Below are 16,800 nucleotides of genomic sequence, written 5' to 3'. Positions count from 1 at the left end.
TGTGAGGAGAACGCTGCCCTTACAACATGCCCTTAGAGCCAGGCACAAGCCCATCCGGCCCGGACAATGGGGGGGTTGTCTTTGCATCAAGGGACTACATTGACTTAGCAGGTGAACAAAGCTGGGCAGGGCTGGACCTCAGCACAGCCCATATCCCCGCACGGTGGAGGAGCACCACAGAAAGGCCTTTCGGTAAACAACTGACACCCTGGTGAGCAAGCGCACGGTCCAACGGCTGCGTCCACACTCAGGCGGCACTGGGCAGACCCACTGACATTAGCCTTTAAAGTCAGGGACCAGACAGAGGGTCCCTCTAAGCGCGCAGTGACGGCAGCCATCTCTCAGTCTGCCAGGGCATTGGGCAGGGGGTGACCAAAGCAACAGCAGCCCCATTTCCCTAGGAACCTGCATGGGATGGGAAGCCCACAGGAAGGACAGAACAGCCTGCAGTCAGCTGGAGTCTGGGCAAAACAGGGAACTGGGAAGCTCTCATGGCAAAAGGAAAAGCCATGCTGGCACCCATCACTGGAAAGACCCAAGCCTCTCGCAAGCTGGCACTGATGGGGCCTTCAGCCAAGGGGAGTTGGGGTCTCTGGGAACTGAACATTAACAAGAATGCGTCACAGCAAAGAGCTTTCACCTGGGACGACATGAGAACCCAGCCCCTTGCCCCTCTGCAGAAGGCCAAGCCTGGAAGGAAAAGGACTTGTAAGAAAAGAGTTTGAGCCAAGACAGTTGCTTTGCTAAGTCTTGGCTCTAGAAGGGCTCTTGACAAACTTCTGGTGGCCTCAGAGTGCCGCCACCGCCCCGGGGGCTGCTATGGCGAATTGCCCTGAAATGTTTAATTAACTTTAGGGAAAGCAAATAAAAAACCACAAATAGCTGCAGATCGTAGAAGTTTATTTACAGAGGGGTTATTCTGCAGACTCAGTAATAAACGTACTGCACAGTTGGCTCTGTCCTTTGCTGGACCTAAACACAGCAGAAATACAAGTCAAGTGTTCTGCATGTTCTCGGCACTTGTTGCTTCTTTGGCTTGTGTGGTATTTTAAGACGTACTAGCCAGCATGTGAGTTTGTGAGAAGAGAGATACGTGCACATTTAATGCCCCTTTGCACGGCAGCAGCTTTGTTAACGAGCTGGGAGGCAGTACACAGTGCTGTTAACCAGCACGCTGAGGGCACCTCTCACATCAGGCACAATAGAGTCTGGCAAGTGGGAGGACAAGGAAGCCCTGGGTGTTTGGGTTAGTAGGGAGGCATCAGGGGCTCTTCCTTTCCAGCTGGGCTTTGCTGGGGGCTGAGCCCAGGTGGGATTAACAGACTGCAGCTCAGTCAGCCAAAGCCACCAGCACGGGTGCGGAAGAACGACGCCAAGCAGCAGGTACTGGGTTCCTTGCACAAATGGGGATCCCAACCGAGCTGGGCCCGAGGCAGGACCAAAGCTGCCCCAGCCCTGGTACAAGCGTGAGACAAGGCCAGCCAGGCGCAGGGCCCGTTCAGAACAGCAATGCATTACTTCCACTAGGACATCCGGCCAATAATTTATAGGCTCCATGGTGGGTGGGGGGAGTCTGGTGGCTGCGGAAGCAGCTGGGGTGGCCGTGACCTGAGCCCCATGGTCCTTGGGGCTGTGTGCTGCGAACAGCCCTCAGGCGCTCTTCCACTCACTGTCCTTCTCACCAGAGCCGCTCTCCGGGGGCAGCCCCTCACTCAGAAAGAGGTAAGAGCTGATGGCTTCCCGCAAGCCCAGGCTCACAGGGGACTCCTCATCTGCGGGCGGTGCCTCTGAAAACAGGACAGCGCTGCAGAGAGAGGAGAGGCCAATTCAGCACAGCCACCCTGGCTGCTGGCACTGCCCAGATCCCTCTGCCCCCCAAGCCCTCAGCCCCAGCTGGGAAACAAGCAGGCCCTGGCCCAAGCAGCTGTCCCCTCTCACGGCCCAATGCTCGGCTCTCCCCTCCCAAATCCAAGGCCGGCCTCCTTGCTCACGCCCAAACCTGGGGGAGCCGTGACCCCTCGAGCCTTCACCAGGGGGCATTGTGGGACCCCTGAGCAGGGCTCCCCACCTGCCACCTCAACAGCCACGGAGCCGCCCCAGCCCTGGCACGAGCCAGGCACAGCACCAGCTGCCAGTGCTTCCTACCTGTTCAGCTCCTGCCAGTTGAGAGTGGCTTTCTTCACCACCACGGGCGGGGGCAGCGCCTGGGCTGGGGCTCGGACGGCTCCTTGGATGAAGCATGGCTCCTTGAGAAGGCAGCACAGCCCCTCTGCGATTTCTGGGCCAGAGACGCAGCGAGCATCAGCAACGGCGCTCCAGCGCGGCCCGGCCCTCACGGACACGCGAGCTGCACTGGCCCGTGGCCTGGCCCCATTGCACTGACAGGGCCGGGCTGCTGGACATGCGCAGAGCTGCGGGGGGGCCCTGCCTCTCCGCACCCCCAGCGTGAGCGCTGCTGCGCAGGCCGGAGCAGGCAGAACAGCTGGCACATGCTGCCGGGAGGGGCTGAGCCCCTAGACTGCACCAACCCCTGGCAGCCTGATCTGCCACCAGCCCTGCGAGTTGTGCACACATGGGGCCTGGCTAGGGCAAGCGGGGAGGAGCATCGCCCACCCCCCAAGTGCATGGGGGGGACAGCACAGTCACGTGACCAACCCTGGCTCTGGGCACCCCCCGGTCCTCACGGGGGCATGGGCAGCGGGCCCCTGGCGTGGCCCTGCCGCAGGACAGGACTGGGAGGGGGCAGGGCCTTGGAGGGGTGACACCAACTGGCGCACTTGGGCTGCTCGAAGCAACCCGATCCCGAAAGGCAAGAACCACAGCAATCCAGCCCCATGGAGATGGGAGAGCCAGGCTGGGCTCGTGCTCTGGCTGCCCCCTGGAGCAGGCTGGCACCAACCCACCCTCCGTGTTTTTCCATCCATGGGTGGAATAAGTTTTTCTGTGCATGGAGGCGTGTGTGGATGTGCACCTCCCATAGGCACATGGTGCTGGCTGGGGGTGCCCTGGCAATCAGTCGGGCAGCACCTCTCTCCCCAGGGTGGCCACCTGAGACCTCAGCTGCCCGGGCCCCAGAGCGCCACAGTCCAGCCCCTTTGTCACTGTGGCACAGAGCTGTGGAGCCCGCCTCTTACCAGAGTAATGGTCCACTAGGGCCTGCAGGCTGGGGAAGGTGAGGCGTGGGGCGATGTAGAGCCAGCCGTTCTCCAGGCGGTGGATGCGATAGTGTTTGACGGAGTCCCAGGAGGCGCGGTTGCTGTGCCTGACGGACAAGGAGTAGCCACCTGCAGGGGCACAAGCATGTTGAAGGGCCCTGTGTCCAGCCCCCTGCTGCAGCCAGGCACAGCACTTGGAGGGGCCGGGGTCACCTGCCCTGCCAGCATGGCGCCCTCCCTGCAGCTGCACAGCCCCCATGGCCCAGCAGCAGCCCCAGAGGCTGGGACCATTGTAGAGGGAGCACGGCCCCATGCTTCACAAAGGGACTGTGAGACTGGGCATGCCAGCGACTGGCCAGGAGCAATTTAGGGCATCACCAATCAGCTGCCCACTGGGGTCTGCCCTGCCCATGCCTCAGCCCCAAGCCAAGCAGCAGAGTCCTGGGGGCCTAGCCAGGCTCGTCCGCCCTTACACCGCCCCTCCCTGTGTGGCGGGGGCGCCACTTAACTCCCGGATCCAACAGAGGCCCCCAGCACACTGGGAGAGACCAGCCCACTCCTCAGACCACAGCAGAGCCCTGTGCCGAGGGCTGGGAGCTTACCCCAGTGCCCGTCGAGGCATACGGGAGGCACCCGCAGCCGGTCCACCAGTGGGGTCACGCCTGGGGCGGGGTGCACCGACTAGGGCTTGCAGCTCCTCCGCCGGGGGACAGCTGCTGCAGGCAGCCCTCAGCAGGGGGAGGAAGTGCGAGGTGAACCCAGCGCACTCAGGAAACCACCAGCTCGGCTGCAGATGCGAGCGATGGCAGATAAGGCCAGTGCACTGAGCACGTCACCCCGCCTTGCACCACAGGCTGGGCAGGCAGCCTCAGACAACAGCTGCTGAATTCAGCCCCCGGGCCCTGCGCATCTGCAGCCTCCCGTCGGGGCCCTGGGGCAGGTCACAGGAGCCGGGGGCACCGTGGCTGCAGTGTGCAGGGGCAGGTTCCTGCCCCACACTTCCGTGGGGCTGCGCCTGTTGGCTCGGCAGCTGCTCGCAGCGGTAGCGCCTTTGCCTTGTCAGGCCTGACGACGGCCGGGGGGCAAAGGGGACATGGCCCCAAGGCCTGGCCTTTCAAAGGGGCCCACAGCACCGCCCGCCAGCACGGGCAGCAGCAGGTGGAGCTCTGGGTCCCCTGGAAGTGCCACCACTCGGCTGGAGGGAGGGAAGGCGGGAGCAGGGCCCAGCACCGCAGGCCGAGTAGCAGAAGGGCTGACTGCCCTGGGCCACACCCCTTCCCAGGCACTGAGCTGGGCACCCCTCCCGCCTCGCCCCGGGGAGCACACCACAGCCTCTGCCTTGCGTGGCCAACGATGGGCTTAAGGACAGGTCTGGGTCAGGTTCTGGGCCCCTGCTCTGCACCACTAGCCCCACTCGGGGGAAACAGCCTGAGGGGGCCCAGGTTTCCAGCCAAGTCTTGGTGCCTGGGGCTGCTCTACAGTGCACTGGGGGCACGTCATCCTCCACCTGCCACGGGAGCACAGAACCGCGAAGCACCTGCCTTGCGCCGGTGAGCAGGGCTCCCATCTCAGAGCCAGCAGGCGCTGCTGCCTCCTCACCAGCCTGGCAGTGCTGTGCTGTACTGTGCCGTCCATGCCAACCAGCCGCTGGGACAGGGGACGTGCTGCACACCAGCCTCCCGTCTGCTGAGCCTAGGTGGGGCCGGGAGCCCTGGGCAGTGAGCAGCAGAGGGTCAGGCCTGGGCTCTGCACCCCCAGGAGGCACAGGAGCAGTTTGGCAACTCTGAGGCCAATGAGCGGCCTCAGAAGGCAATTCTAGCAGCAGCTAGGGCTGCCATGCGCTTCAGCACTGGGAGCCCTGTGCCTCAGCAGTGTGTCGTCATGAGCAAGGCCGGGCTGCCCTGGGGCACTCGGCAAGTCCCCGTGGGGCACCAGTCCAGGCTAGACTGTCCTGAGCCACATTCATGGAGGCACCCCTGGAGCTCTTCCTGTGTCAGGGACAGCCTGGGGATGGCAGCAGGGGCAAGGGTGAGTCCTAGGGCTGGACTGGAGGCTGCATGTACAGGGCTGTGTCAGTCGGAGTGTTGCCTGCCGACGGAGGGGAGTGGTGGTTCCCTTCTGTGCGGTGCTGGGGAGGCCACATTTGGAGCATTGTGTCCTGCTTGGGGCTGCCCCTACACTAGAGTCCAGTGGAGGGCAATGGCAGTGATTGGAGGGCTGGGGCACATGGCTTATGAGGACATGCTGAGGGAACTGGGGTTATCTGGTCTACAGAAGAGCAAGAGGGGACTTGATAGCTTCAACTACCTGAAGGTGGATTACAAAGGGGATGGAGAGAGGCTGTTGTCAGGGTGGCAGAAGAAGGAGCAATGGTCTCAAGTGGCTGTGGAGGAGATGTAGGTTGGATATTAGGGAAAACTAATTTCCCCAGGAGGTGGTGAAGCGCTGGAATGTGTTACCTGGGGAGCTGGTGGAATCTCCATCCCTAGAAGTGTTTAAGTCCCAGCTTGACAAAGCCCTGGCTGGGATGACTTAGTTGGGTTGATCCTGCTTTGGGCAGGGGTTGGTCTCTATGACCTCCTGAGGTTCCTTCCTGCCTACTCTTCTCTGATGCTTTGACACTGATGTGAGGCTGGCCACCTTGGGGTGGGCAGTGCCCAGGAATCTTGCTGCAGGACTCCCGCTGGCTGAAAGGACCCGGCCCAGCATCCCTGGCCCCTCTGCCACAGCCTGGGCAGGTGGTAGCAGCTCTGCAGAGAGTCACTTACCTCGCCTGGTCTGGCTTTCTCGGATCAGGAAGGAACCACTGTGGTTGCACGGCAGAAGGAGCAGCTCCTCAGCTTTCTCCCGGCTAACACCCTCATACAGCCACCTGACAGCAACAACCGGGCACTGGGCATGGGGCTTTGGCAGCAGACAGTGGCTCCTGGGCTGGCCCCACAGCTGGCCCTTCTGCAGAGCTGCCCCAGGACAGGCAGTGCCTGACTCGGCGGGAGGTGGCCTGCAAGGTAGCCTGTGTCCCACCTCAGCCACGTGCTCCCCAGAGCCCTGCCGAGCAGCCAGGCTGTTTGGGACACTCGGCCCAGGCTTTCTTGGCCAGGGGTGGGGCGGGAACAGACAATGACACACCCTGAACAATGTCCCCCATCAGCACAGGGTAGCTGCCACAGCTCCCCGCATACAGCCCCACAGGGAGTGCTCGGGGACCAGCAGCAAAACCCAGCGTGGCCTCAGGGGAGTGCTGGGAGGTGGCAGGGCTGGGCCAGCACCATTACACCTCCCCAGCACGCAGGCACCCCAAGCAGGCAGGATGCAACAGCGTAGTAGCCAGGCTGTAACATGGGCCCCAGGAAGTGATGGCTGCATCTGCCTGGAGCATGGCGAGAGCCCAACCTGTAGGCAGTACCAAGCCCTCGTGCCATGGTGAGCCGTCAGACGCACCACCACCGGCAGCGCACAGGCCTCTCGCTGGCCAGGGACAGCCCCTACAAGGTGGTGGCAGAGCTGCCCAATAGGTGGCTTTGCAGGCTCTGTTTCAGAGCACAAGCTTCCCTGGGGCAGGTACAGGGCACAGGAGCTGGACAACGGGAACCTTTCCTCTCCTCCCCTGGCAGAGAGCAGGGGGTCTGCTCAGCCGAGATGTGCTGGCTGGGAACTAGCTGCACCTTCTCCAGGGCTATTCATCTCCCAGAGGCCCCGGTGGCTCCTTCTGTATCCTTGGGCTGCTCCTGTGTGAGCTCTGGACTGGGCCCTGGGCCGCATCTGGGTCACACGGTGTGTTTGGGACACAACACTACCGACAAGCTGCACTAATTACTACTGGAGCAGCGATGCTAACGTCCTGAGCCACTTCCCCGTGAACCTGACCCACCCAGCAGGCCTGGCCCATGGCCAGCACCAAGAAGCCCCCCAGCACATCAGGGCACTGGAAAGTCCATCCCTGCAAGAGCTGAGCCTCTCCGGCATGCTAGGCCATCGGTGCGGCTGTGCGCACCAGTGCTGGCACAGTGCGGCCGGGCTGTGACTGGCACTGCCACTGCCACTGGGGCGGCTGTTGTGCGCGCCAGTGCTGGCACAGTGCGGCCGGGCTGTGACTGGCACTGCCATCGGTGTAGCTGTGTGCGCGCCAGTGCTGGCACAGTGCGGCCGGGCTGTGACTGGCACTGCCACTGGGGCGGCTGGTGTGCGCGCCAGTGCTGGCACAGTGCGGCCGGGCTGTGACTGGCACTGCCATTGGTGTAGCTGTTGTGCGTGCCAGTGCTGGCACAGTGCGGCCGGGCTGTGACTGGCACTGCCATCGGTGTAGCTGTGTGCGCGCCAGTGCTGGCACACTGCAGCCGGGCTGTGACTGGCACTGCCACTGGGGCGGCTGTTGTGCGCGCCAGTGCTGGCACAGTGCGGCCGGGCTGTGACTGGCACTGCCATCGGTGTAGCTGTGTGCGCCAGCCTGGGCGTGGTACTGAGCTGTGACCGGCACTGACAGGATACACAGCCAGGCTGTGCTGGGGATCTCTGCAAAGGGGCCCCGGCAGGTTTTGTACCTGGGGGGCTCGTGCTCTGCGCTGAAGCCCAGCACTGCTCCGCAGGGCGCTGACAATAGCTGTGGGGAGGAAGCTGCAGCAGGAAGCCTGTGGGGACACCTGTAGCTCCCAGACGTGGGGGTAGTCGCGTGTGCCACACGCTTGGCACTAGGGCTGCCTGTGCTCCCCGAGAGCCCCCCTCCTCGGAGCCAGAAAGTGTGCTCTGCTGGGCCCATTCCTGCGCCAGCCATGCCACCAGGCAGGCCCCAGCTCCCCCCAGCAGAACTGCCACACTCACAGCCCACGGGGCAGTGCCAGCAGAGCACCCTGTGGCCTGGAGCATGGACACAGCTTTCCCACCCCCCATCCCACCCCGGGTGCAGGGCCCCGGCTCTCCAGGCTCCCGCCCCTGCCCCATCCCACCCCGGGTGCAGGGCCCCGGCTCTCCCGGCTCCCGCCCCTGCCCCATCCCACCCCGGGTGCAGGGCCCCGGCTCTCCAGGCTCCCGCCCCTGCCCCATCCCACCCCGGGTGCAGGGCCCCGGCTCTCCCAGCTCCCGCCCCTGCCCCATCCCACCCCGGGTGCAGGGCCCCGGCTCTCCAGGCTCCCGCCCCTGCCCCATCCCACCCCGGGTGCAGGGCCCCGGCTCTCCCGGCTCCCGCCCCTGCCCCATCCCACCCCGGGTGCAGGGCCCCGGCTCTCTGGGCACCCCCCACATTGCACACCGGGTGCAGGGCCCTGGTGCCACACTGCAGTGACACAGCTAAACAGCAGCCCTGTGACCACCGCCACAGCTCCCTGGCCCATCAGCCAAAGGCCAGGCAGGGCTCCTACCTGTGCCAGACCTTGGCCACGTGGCTGCTGGGGACCAGGCACTCCTCGCCGGTGGCAAGCGACACCACAGCCCACCACTCCCCGTCCCTGCAAGAGAGGCGAGTTTCCAGGAATGCCATGGCCACAGCTGCCAACCAAGAGCCATGGCTGTGTTGTGCCCTCACCCATGGCACTCACAAGGGCCTTGGCTACTAGGTGGGGGGGGGCGGGGCTCCTGAATGTCAAGTCATAGGAGCCTGGCAAAATCTGCAGGGCCAGGCTTCCCACAGGCCAATGCTGTGCCCGTGGGGACTGGTGCTTGCTGGGAGCCCAGGAACAGGCCAGCAGAGGGCTCAGCACCGTGGGCACCCAGTGCATGGCCCCAGGGGGTGAGATTGCCAGCCATGGGCAATACATGGCATGAGCCTACAGCAGGGCAACCCAGGGTCCAGGGGAGCCACAGGCCAGGCTGCCAGGGCCATGTGTCTAGCAGCCAGTCTGAGGGAGGGGCTGTGGGGGCCAAGCCTCCATGTGCCAACCAGCCCAGCCTGGTGCACACCATGAGGGTGCAGGCACAGGCCAGCGAGCACCCAGGGCTGGGCAGGCTCTGTGCCGGGGCTATGGCCTGGCCAGCCAGGCTGCTCCTGCGGTGCACTTACTCCGAGAGGACACTCAGCTGCTCTCCTGGGCGCAGGACAGGCTCTGCCTCCTCACCCACCGGGAAAGAGCACAAGGCAACTGCCATGCAGCTGTTCAGATCTGCTGAGAGAAGAGCCCCTGAGTGCACTGCCCAGCCTGCCTGCTGGGGCCTGGCCAGAGCTGCAAGCAGGGGTGCGCAGGCTGGAGATGTGCCCCTGCCCTCGGGCCAGAGCCACCACCCCTCACCTCCGAAAGCAGCAGCCCAAGACCCAATGCTCCCAGCCTAAAGTGAAGGGCTCCCAGCTGTGCTCTCGCTCTGGGGCGCAGCTGAGGGCCAGAGTGGAGCACGAGACCCCGCTGCAAGGCCGTCTTGGCTTTCCTCCCTGGGCCGCGCGGGACTGGCCCACTTGCAGAGGGCACTGTGACGGGAAGAGCCTGGCAGCAGAGGTGTGAGTGGGACACACACAGCTTCCCTGGCTGCCGAGGCCTCAGCCCAGCCAGGAGCCGGTGGGGGCTGGCCTGTCTGGAGCACAGCCTCCATCAGCCCCACCAGCTGCTCTCCCAGCTGTTCACTCCTGGCCTCCGTTGGCAGAACTGGGACATGGCCACAGGCTGCAGAGGGGCCCGATTCCTACCTGCCTGTGCGGGGGCAGCGGTCTGCATGGCGGCGGCAGCAGGGGTGGGCTGGACGACAAGCTGCTTCCTCCTGCTGGGCCAGCTTCCCATCATGCCAGCCGCCAGCCAGCCTCAGCAAACGGGTCTTGCTGTCTGCAGCTGGGGGCCAAAGCCGCCGGACCGAAGGACAGCTCAACGTCTGAGCCTGCGGGCTGCCCCTCCCCCACTTCCTGTGCCTTGCAGGTGTCGGGTCCCTGGGAGCCACCCCCCACCTCAAACGTATGGGGCCCCTGCCACTGCCCCTCCACGACCTGGGGGGTGTGGGGTCCCTGGGAACTGCCCCCCCGCCTCCAGCATACAGCGTCCCTGCCACTGCCCCTCCGCGCCACTTGCTCCCAAGCTAGGCTGGCCCAGGCAGGTGCCCAGGCAGAGCCCTGTTGCGGCTGGCAGTTCACCCTGGCTGGTCACACCCAGGCCCCAGCCTGTGCCATCACATCACCCACACGGGTCCTCAGGCCCAGCCCCACAGCCATGGTCAGAAAATGGCCCCAGGGCCAGGAGGCCAACAGGGCACATGGTGCTGCTGGTTTGGGGTGGCTGCACGGGGGCCAAGCCCTGCCGGGGTGCCGCAGGCAGGGGGCCCAGGAACAGAGCCCAGAGGTGCCCCAGCAGGGGTTGGGCAGTGGGGCAGTGCCCCAGAGCCATGCAACAGAGGGGGTGGAGGTATCTGGCCAGAGCCTCCCCCTTTGCATGGGTCAGGGATGGCTCAGGCTCTGTGGCCAGGGCCATAGGGAACAGCCAGTGCAGCACTGCCAGTCTGGAGGGGGGGCCTTGGCCCTGCCCCACAGGCCCCAAGGGAGGAGCTCAGGGTCCTGCTTGTGAGGGCCACAGAGAGCTGGGGTCCAGGAGCCCCCCAGGGTTCCACTGTTTGTGCTCACTGACCCGATGGCCACTGCGAGGCAACTGGGCCTGGGGTAGCTACCTGCCTGTGCCGGCACGGGCAGCTGGCCGCAGCAAGCCCCATGGCTGTCGCCTGTGCACTGAAGCACCCCAGCCCCACAGACCACTGAGAGCTGCACTGCCCTGCTGAGCTGGGGGTTCCAGTGCTGCCCACGCTGCCCCAGAGGTGGTGCTTGAGCCCAGGTGCACTGCAAGCCGGAGCTCATCACCCTTCGCAGAGTGCCTGGGCCGACCAGGTGAACACAGCACTCCACGGCACAGGGACAGCTTGCCCCAGGCCCTGACAGCTACAGCAGCTGGGCAGGGCGCCTTGGCAGCCAGCTGCCCTAAAGGGACCCCAGTGAGGGCTGGTCAGCCTGTGGCTGAAGGCTGCCCTGCCTTCCTCACAAGGGCACCCACCAGAGGGCATGCACAGCCCCAGCCCGACTCTGCAGGTCCCAGTCCCCTCCTCCCGCCCAGCACAGGCCCCGGACAGAGCACGCTTGGCTCACTTACTTGAGTCTCATTGCAAGGCAGAGGCCACAGGGCTCCTCAGGGCGTGCTGGCACCTGGGCAGAGTCTGCAGCTTTGCCCCACCTGGGCAAACCCACCTGCATGCAGGGAGGCACTAGGACCCCTCTGATGTCACCACAGCCGGCTCGCCCAGCTGATGGATTCAGCTGTTGTGAACCCTCCGGGGAGCGGACCGGTGTCTCCCTCCTGGGCACCACTGTCTGCTGGTACTAGATACTTCTGTGTAGCTTAGTGCCGAGTGTGAGGTGTGTGACGGACAGGAGCTGGCGGAGCCCTCAGAGCCACGACCTGTTCATGCTTCCTGTGACATGCACGAGTGCTGGAGAGGAGGCAGGAGTGTTGGTTTCTGTTTCTGCTCAGACAGCAGCTGCTTGCAGCATCCTGCCTCCATGGGGGGAGGTGTCCCTGTACATGGGGTGAGACTAGTACCTGCTGGCCTGGGGAAGCGGGCAGGGACAGGACACCTCCACCTCTGGAGCCAGCCTTGAGAACCCCGCTGGTCTGGAGCCATCAGTGAATTCCTGCCTGTGCTTACACACGCCCAGAGCAGTGCACACGTGCGTACCCCACCCCCAAGCCAGCACACGCACGCGCGCACACACACCCCTCTCATAACAAAAAAGCAGGCAAGTAGCACTTAAAAGACTAACAAAATAATTTATCTGGTGAGCTTTCTTGGGACAGAGCCACAGGCTGGTCTGGTCTGGCTGTGGTCTGAAGAAGTGGGTCTGTCCCACGAAAGCTCATCACCTAATAAAGTATTTTGTTAGAATTTACAGTGCTACTGGGCGGCTGTTTTGTTTTGATTGTACATGGACTAGCACAGCTATCTCTGTTACTACGCCCCTCACACAGCTGGAAGGGACCATGGGAGGTCATTCAGTCCAGCCCCTGCCTTCTTGGGAGGGCCATGCATCAACCCTTCCCCCCACTTCCATTTGCCCCGGATGCCTAAATAGTCCCCTCAAGGATTGAGCTCTCCACCCTGGGTTTACCTGGCCCAACACTCAAACCGCTGAGCTGTCCCTCCCCACCTGAACCCCCGCCTCCCATTCTAGGTACGGACACCTGAGCACACTCACTCACGTGAGCCATGCACACCTGACCCCTCCCCCCACAGGTACCTACACCTGACCCCCTCCCCATCAGTACAGTACAGACACCCAAGCACACCTGCTCACCTACAGGCATTTGCACCCACACGCTTCACCCAACCCATGGGTCTCCTGGGGCACATATAAAATAACCCTGAAGCCTTTGGCTACCGGCTGCCCGCCCACACAGGGCCCAGAGAGCTAGTGACTGATTGACTCCTGCTGTCTCCTTGCTACACATCAGCTTGGCATAGGGCTCACTTGTCCATGCACTGCCAGGCAGGGCAGCAGGAAGGTGCCAGCTGTGACTGCTGGCCCTGGGGCCTGGACTCCATTACCCAGGTATTACCAGTGAACAGCTCACTCCCTGGGGGATTCTGCACCTCAGGCTTGGACTCAGCCCCCCACACTGGCCCATCAGCCTGCAGCAGGGCATGCTGGGTGCAGCCTCCCCACACTGGGCTTGCCCCACTGCTCTGTGGCGGGGAGCATGGGGAGGCTAAGACATGGGCACACATCTGACTGCTGGAGCCACTGTCCCGCATGCAGGGAGTGCTACGCCACCAGTGGAAAACCAGCTGGTTCACAACCATCAGCCCCTGGCCGTGCACTCCTTACAGGGCTGCATTGCTCCAGGCTGCAACGCAGATCTTATCTGCCCAGCACCTAAAATAGCCTGTGTGTCACCACTGCCATCACCGCATCCCAGCCCACGTGCTTACAACGGAGAAGAGCAGGAGGCTGCTTCACAGAAACAAAAAAACTGCTGGTGCCTGGGTGTTTTGAGCATGCAACCCGACAGCCAGCCACTTGCTGAGCCTGGGGCAATTCACAGGGGTCCCTCCTTCCCCCTGCCCCCCCCAACTCAGGCAGGGCCCTGGGTCCCGGCAGTGCTCACTCATTGCCAAGCCCGTCTTCCCTGGTGGCAGAGCCTACAGATCACAGCCACTCTGGGGGGCAGCCTCTGTGGGAGAACGGCTGTTGTGTTTCTGCACAACAGGCTGGGCAGCGATGGCTTGTAGGGTAACCCTGCCATCCTGGAGGACATTACCTGCACTGAAGAGCACAAATCAGGTGCAGACACAAATCTCCCATGCTTTGTTTTAGACAGCCTGGCCCACGCAAGGGGAAGTAACAGGCCAACCAGCCTCAGCCCGCTATGGCACAGCACATCCAGGGCATGAAGCAGCATCCCAGGAACACAAGGTATCCCAGACCAAGCAAGAACAAGAAGTCCTGTGGCACCTTATAGACAAACAGACATTTTGGAGCATAAGCTTTCGTGGGCAAAGACCTGCTTCATCAGGTGCATGAGTGGGGCGGGAGGTGGTTTCAGAGGGGTATTTAAAGAAGGTTGTTTTTTTTTTTTAAATGCTGACTTGGAACAACTCTTTCTCAGTTCTTGCCCCCTAGCACCCCTCCTGTACCTGTGCTACATTGATGACATCATCATCTGGACCCGTGGGAAGGAGGCTCTTGAAGAGTTCCATGCTGATTTCAACAGTTTCCACCCCACCATCAACCTTAGCCTGGACCAGTCCACACAAGAGATCCACTTCCTGGACACTCCTGTGCAAATAAGCAATGGTCACAAAAATACCACCCTATACCGAAAACCCACAGACCACTACGCTTATCTACATGCCTCCAGCTTCCATCCAGGGCATACAACACAATCCATTGTTTACAGCCAGGCACTAAGGTACACCCGTATTTGCTCAGACCCATCAGACAGAGACAAACATCTGTAAGACCTTTACCAAGCTTTCCTCAAACTACAATACCCACCTAAGGAAGTGAGGAAACAGATTGACAGAGCCAGACAGGTACCCAGAAGCCACCTGCTATAAGACAGGCCTCGCAAGGAAAACAAGAGAACACCACTGGCCATCACATACAGCCCCTACCTAAGGCCTCTCCAGCGCATCAGCAGTGATCTGCAACCCATCCTGAACACTGATCTTTCACGCTCGCAGACCTTGGGAGGCAGGCCTGCCAACCTTAAACAAATCCTCACCAGCCCCTACAAATCACAAACCAGTGACTCTAGGCCTGGAACCAGCCCCTGCAACGGTCCTCGCTGCCAACTCTGCTCACATATCTACACCAGTGACATCATCACAGGACCTAACACCAACTATACCATCAGGGGCTCTTTTACCTGCACATCTATTAATATAATATATGCCATCAAGTTCCAGCAATGCCCCACTGCAATTCACATTGGCCAAACTGGACAGTCTCTATGTAAAAGAATAAATGGACATTAATCAGACAGCAGGAATAGAAAGGTTACTCACCGTAGTAACGGTGGTTCTTCGAGATGTGTCCCCGTGTGTGCTCCACATTAGGTGTCGGGCTCGCCTGGCGCCGCAGATCGGATCTTCCAAGCAGTTTCTGCCGGACCGCGCATGCGCCGGTGCGCGCCGCTCCCCCACGCGCTCCCGGCCATGTGCGCGATCCGGTCCCCGCCAGTTCCTTGACCAACCGCCGCGGATGCTCCTGCAAAACACTAAACAGAGATCCGGAGCGGGGAGGATGGGCGGGTAGTGGAGCACCCACGGGGACACATCTCGAAGAACCACCGTTACTACGGTGAGTAACCTTTCTTTCTTCTTCGAGTGTCCCCGTGGGTGCTCCACATTAGGTGACTACCCAGCAGTAACCCAAGATAGGAGGTGGGTAATCGGATTATGTGCAGCTTGTCCCCGAGAGGACCGCTGCCGAGAGACGGGTATCCTCTTGGAATACCCTGTGAAGGGCGTAATGTTTGGCGAAGGTGTCACAGGATGACCAGCTCGCCACTCTGCAAATGTCTTTTAGCGCAACGCCCTTGAAAAAAAAGGCTGTTGATGCTGCCACCGCCCTAGTGGAATGAGCCCTGGGCGTGGCCAGTAAAGGAGTCTTTTTGAGTTTGTAGCACATTTTTATGCAAGATACGATGTGCTTAGAGATTCTCTGCGAAGAGAGACTTTCTCCTTTTGATTTGGGAGCGATAGAGACTAGGAGCCTATCCGTTCTCCGGAAGGACTTGGTCCTGTCCATATAGAAAGCTAGCGCCTCCTCACGTCCAGGAGGTGTAGGCGCGCCTCCTTGTTAGAGTTATGAGGCTTTGGATAAACAAGGGTAAACAATAGGTTCGTTAGTATGAAACTCAGAAAGAAACTTTAGGAACAAGGGCTGGATGCAGCCGTATGGTTACCGCCTCCTTGGAAAAACAGCGCAGGGTGGCGTTGCCATAACTGCCTCAAGCTCGCTCACCCTGCGAGCTGACGTGATTGCGAGAAGAAAGATTGTCTTCATCATAAGGAGGCGGAGGGAAACCGTGGCCAAAGGCTCGAACGGTGGTCCCCTTTTCGCATTAAGCACCAGGTCCAAGTTCCACGGAGGTGGAAGCGGTTTCTGAGGGGGGTATAGGCTTACCAGCCCTTTGAAGAACCTGGTAACCATGGGATGGGCGAACACCGTGTGCCCTTCCTCTTCGTGTCTGAACGCCAAAATGGCGGCCAGGTGGACCTGAAACGAGGATAGCGAGAGTCCTCCTCTCTTGAGGTCCAGTAAATACTCTAATATCACAGCCATAGGCACCGAAAGGGGGCTAGCTGTTTGGTAGAACACCATGCCGTAAAGCGAGTCCATTTCTGCTTGTAGGTCTTCCTGGTGGAAGTCCTCCTGCTACTTTCTAGGACTTGCTGCACTTCCTCCGTACATGTGCTCTCTAGGGAGCTGAGCCATGGATTAACCACGTTTGTAGTCGCAGGCCTTGGGGGTGCGGATGCACTATGGACCCCTGGGCTTGCGTGAGCAGATCCAGCGCCACCGGAGGGGACATCGGTGGCCGGTCCGACATGCGCAGGAGTAGGGGGAACCATTGCTGTCGATCCCACGTTGGGACTATCGGGATCATTCAGGTTCCTTCCCTCCTGGCTTTCTGCAACACTTTGTGGATGAGCACTGTGGGAGGGAAAGCGTAAAGCAGGGGGCCCCTCCATGAGATCGCGAAGGCGTCCCTCAGGGACCCCCGTCCCAGTCCTGCCCTGGAGCAGAATCGTGGGCACTTCTTGTTGTGCTGAGTAGCAAACAGGTCTATCTGGGGAAAACCCCATGCGTGGAAAAATCGGTTGCAGCAGATCGGGACGGATCTGCCACTCGTGCGTGAGTGCGAAACGCCTGCTCAGCTGGTCTGCCTTCACATTGCGAGCGCCTGGTAAGTACGAGGCTTTCAAGGTTATATTGTTGGCGATGCAGCAGTTCCACAACCGGACTGCTTCTACACATAAGGCACGGGACCGAGCTCCTCCTTGCCGATTTATATAAAACATGGTGGAGGTATCGTCTGTACTGATCCCGACTACCTTGCCTTTCATTTGGTCTCGAAAGTGTCTGCAGGCGTTGAACACTGCTCTGAGCTCCAGTATATTTGTGTGCAGTGACTGCTCCATGGAGGACCACAGCCCTTGTGTCACCTCTTCGCCCATGTGTGCTCCCCAC

The 16,800-nt window shown here is 61.5% G+C and overlaps 1 protein-coding gene across 6 annotated transcripts; it reads right to left on the bottom strand.

Annotated features, from left to right (window-relative positions):
• Window positions 1–890: 890 nt before the first annotated feature.
• Window positions 891–14,605, bottom strand: SLA2 (Src like adaptor 2). 6 transcript variants are annotated; one of them, XM_075012003.1, is made up of 9 exons: window positions 13,737–14,605; window positions 13,361–13,554; window positions 9,763–11,534; window positions 9,148–9,247; window positions 8,510–8,596; window positions 5,924–6,027; window positions 3,135–3,284; window positions 2,146–2,278; window positions 891–1,804 (listed from the first exon to the last, which is right to left on the bottom strand). In XM_075012003.1, the coding sequence occupies exons 3-9, from the start codon at window positions 9,854–9,856 to the stop codon at window positions 1,651–1,653; spliced, it is 822 nt and encodes a 273-aa protein (XP_074868104.1). In that variant the 5' UTR covers window positions 9,857–11,534; window positions 13,361–13,554; window positions 13,737–14,605; the 3' UTR covers window positions 891–1,650. The 6 variants fall into 6 exon arrangements, with proteins under 6 accessions (XP_074868104.1, XP_074868103.1, XP_074868105.1 ...); XM_075012002.1 differs by lacking the exon at window positions 13,737–14,605 and having other exon boundaries at window positions 13,361–13,605; XM_075012004.1 differs by lacking the exons at window positions 13,361–13,554; window positions 13,737–14,605 and having other exon boundaries at window positions 9,763–9,901; window positions 11,198–12,203.
• Between the last annotated feature and the right edge of the window lie 2,195 nt (window positions 14,606–16,800).

This window comes from Carettochelys insculpta, chromosome 17, assembly GCF_033958435.1.
Source record: "Carettochelys insculpta isolate YL-2023 chromosome 17, ASM3395843v1, whole genome shotgun sequence".
NCBI classification, from domain to species: Eukaryota; Metazoa; Chordata; order Testudines; family Carettochelyidae; genus Carettochelys; species Carettochelys insculpta.
The sequence above is the reverse complement of the archived record's forward strand: the minus strand, read 5'-3'. Positions and strand labels throughout refer to the sequence as shown.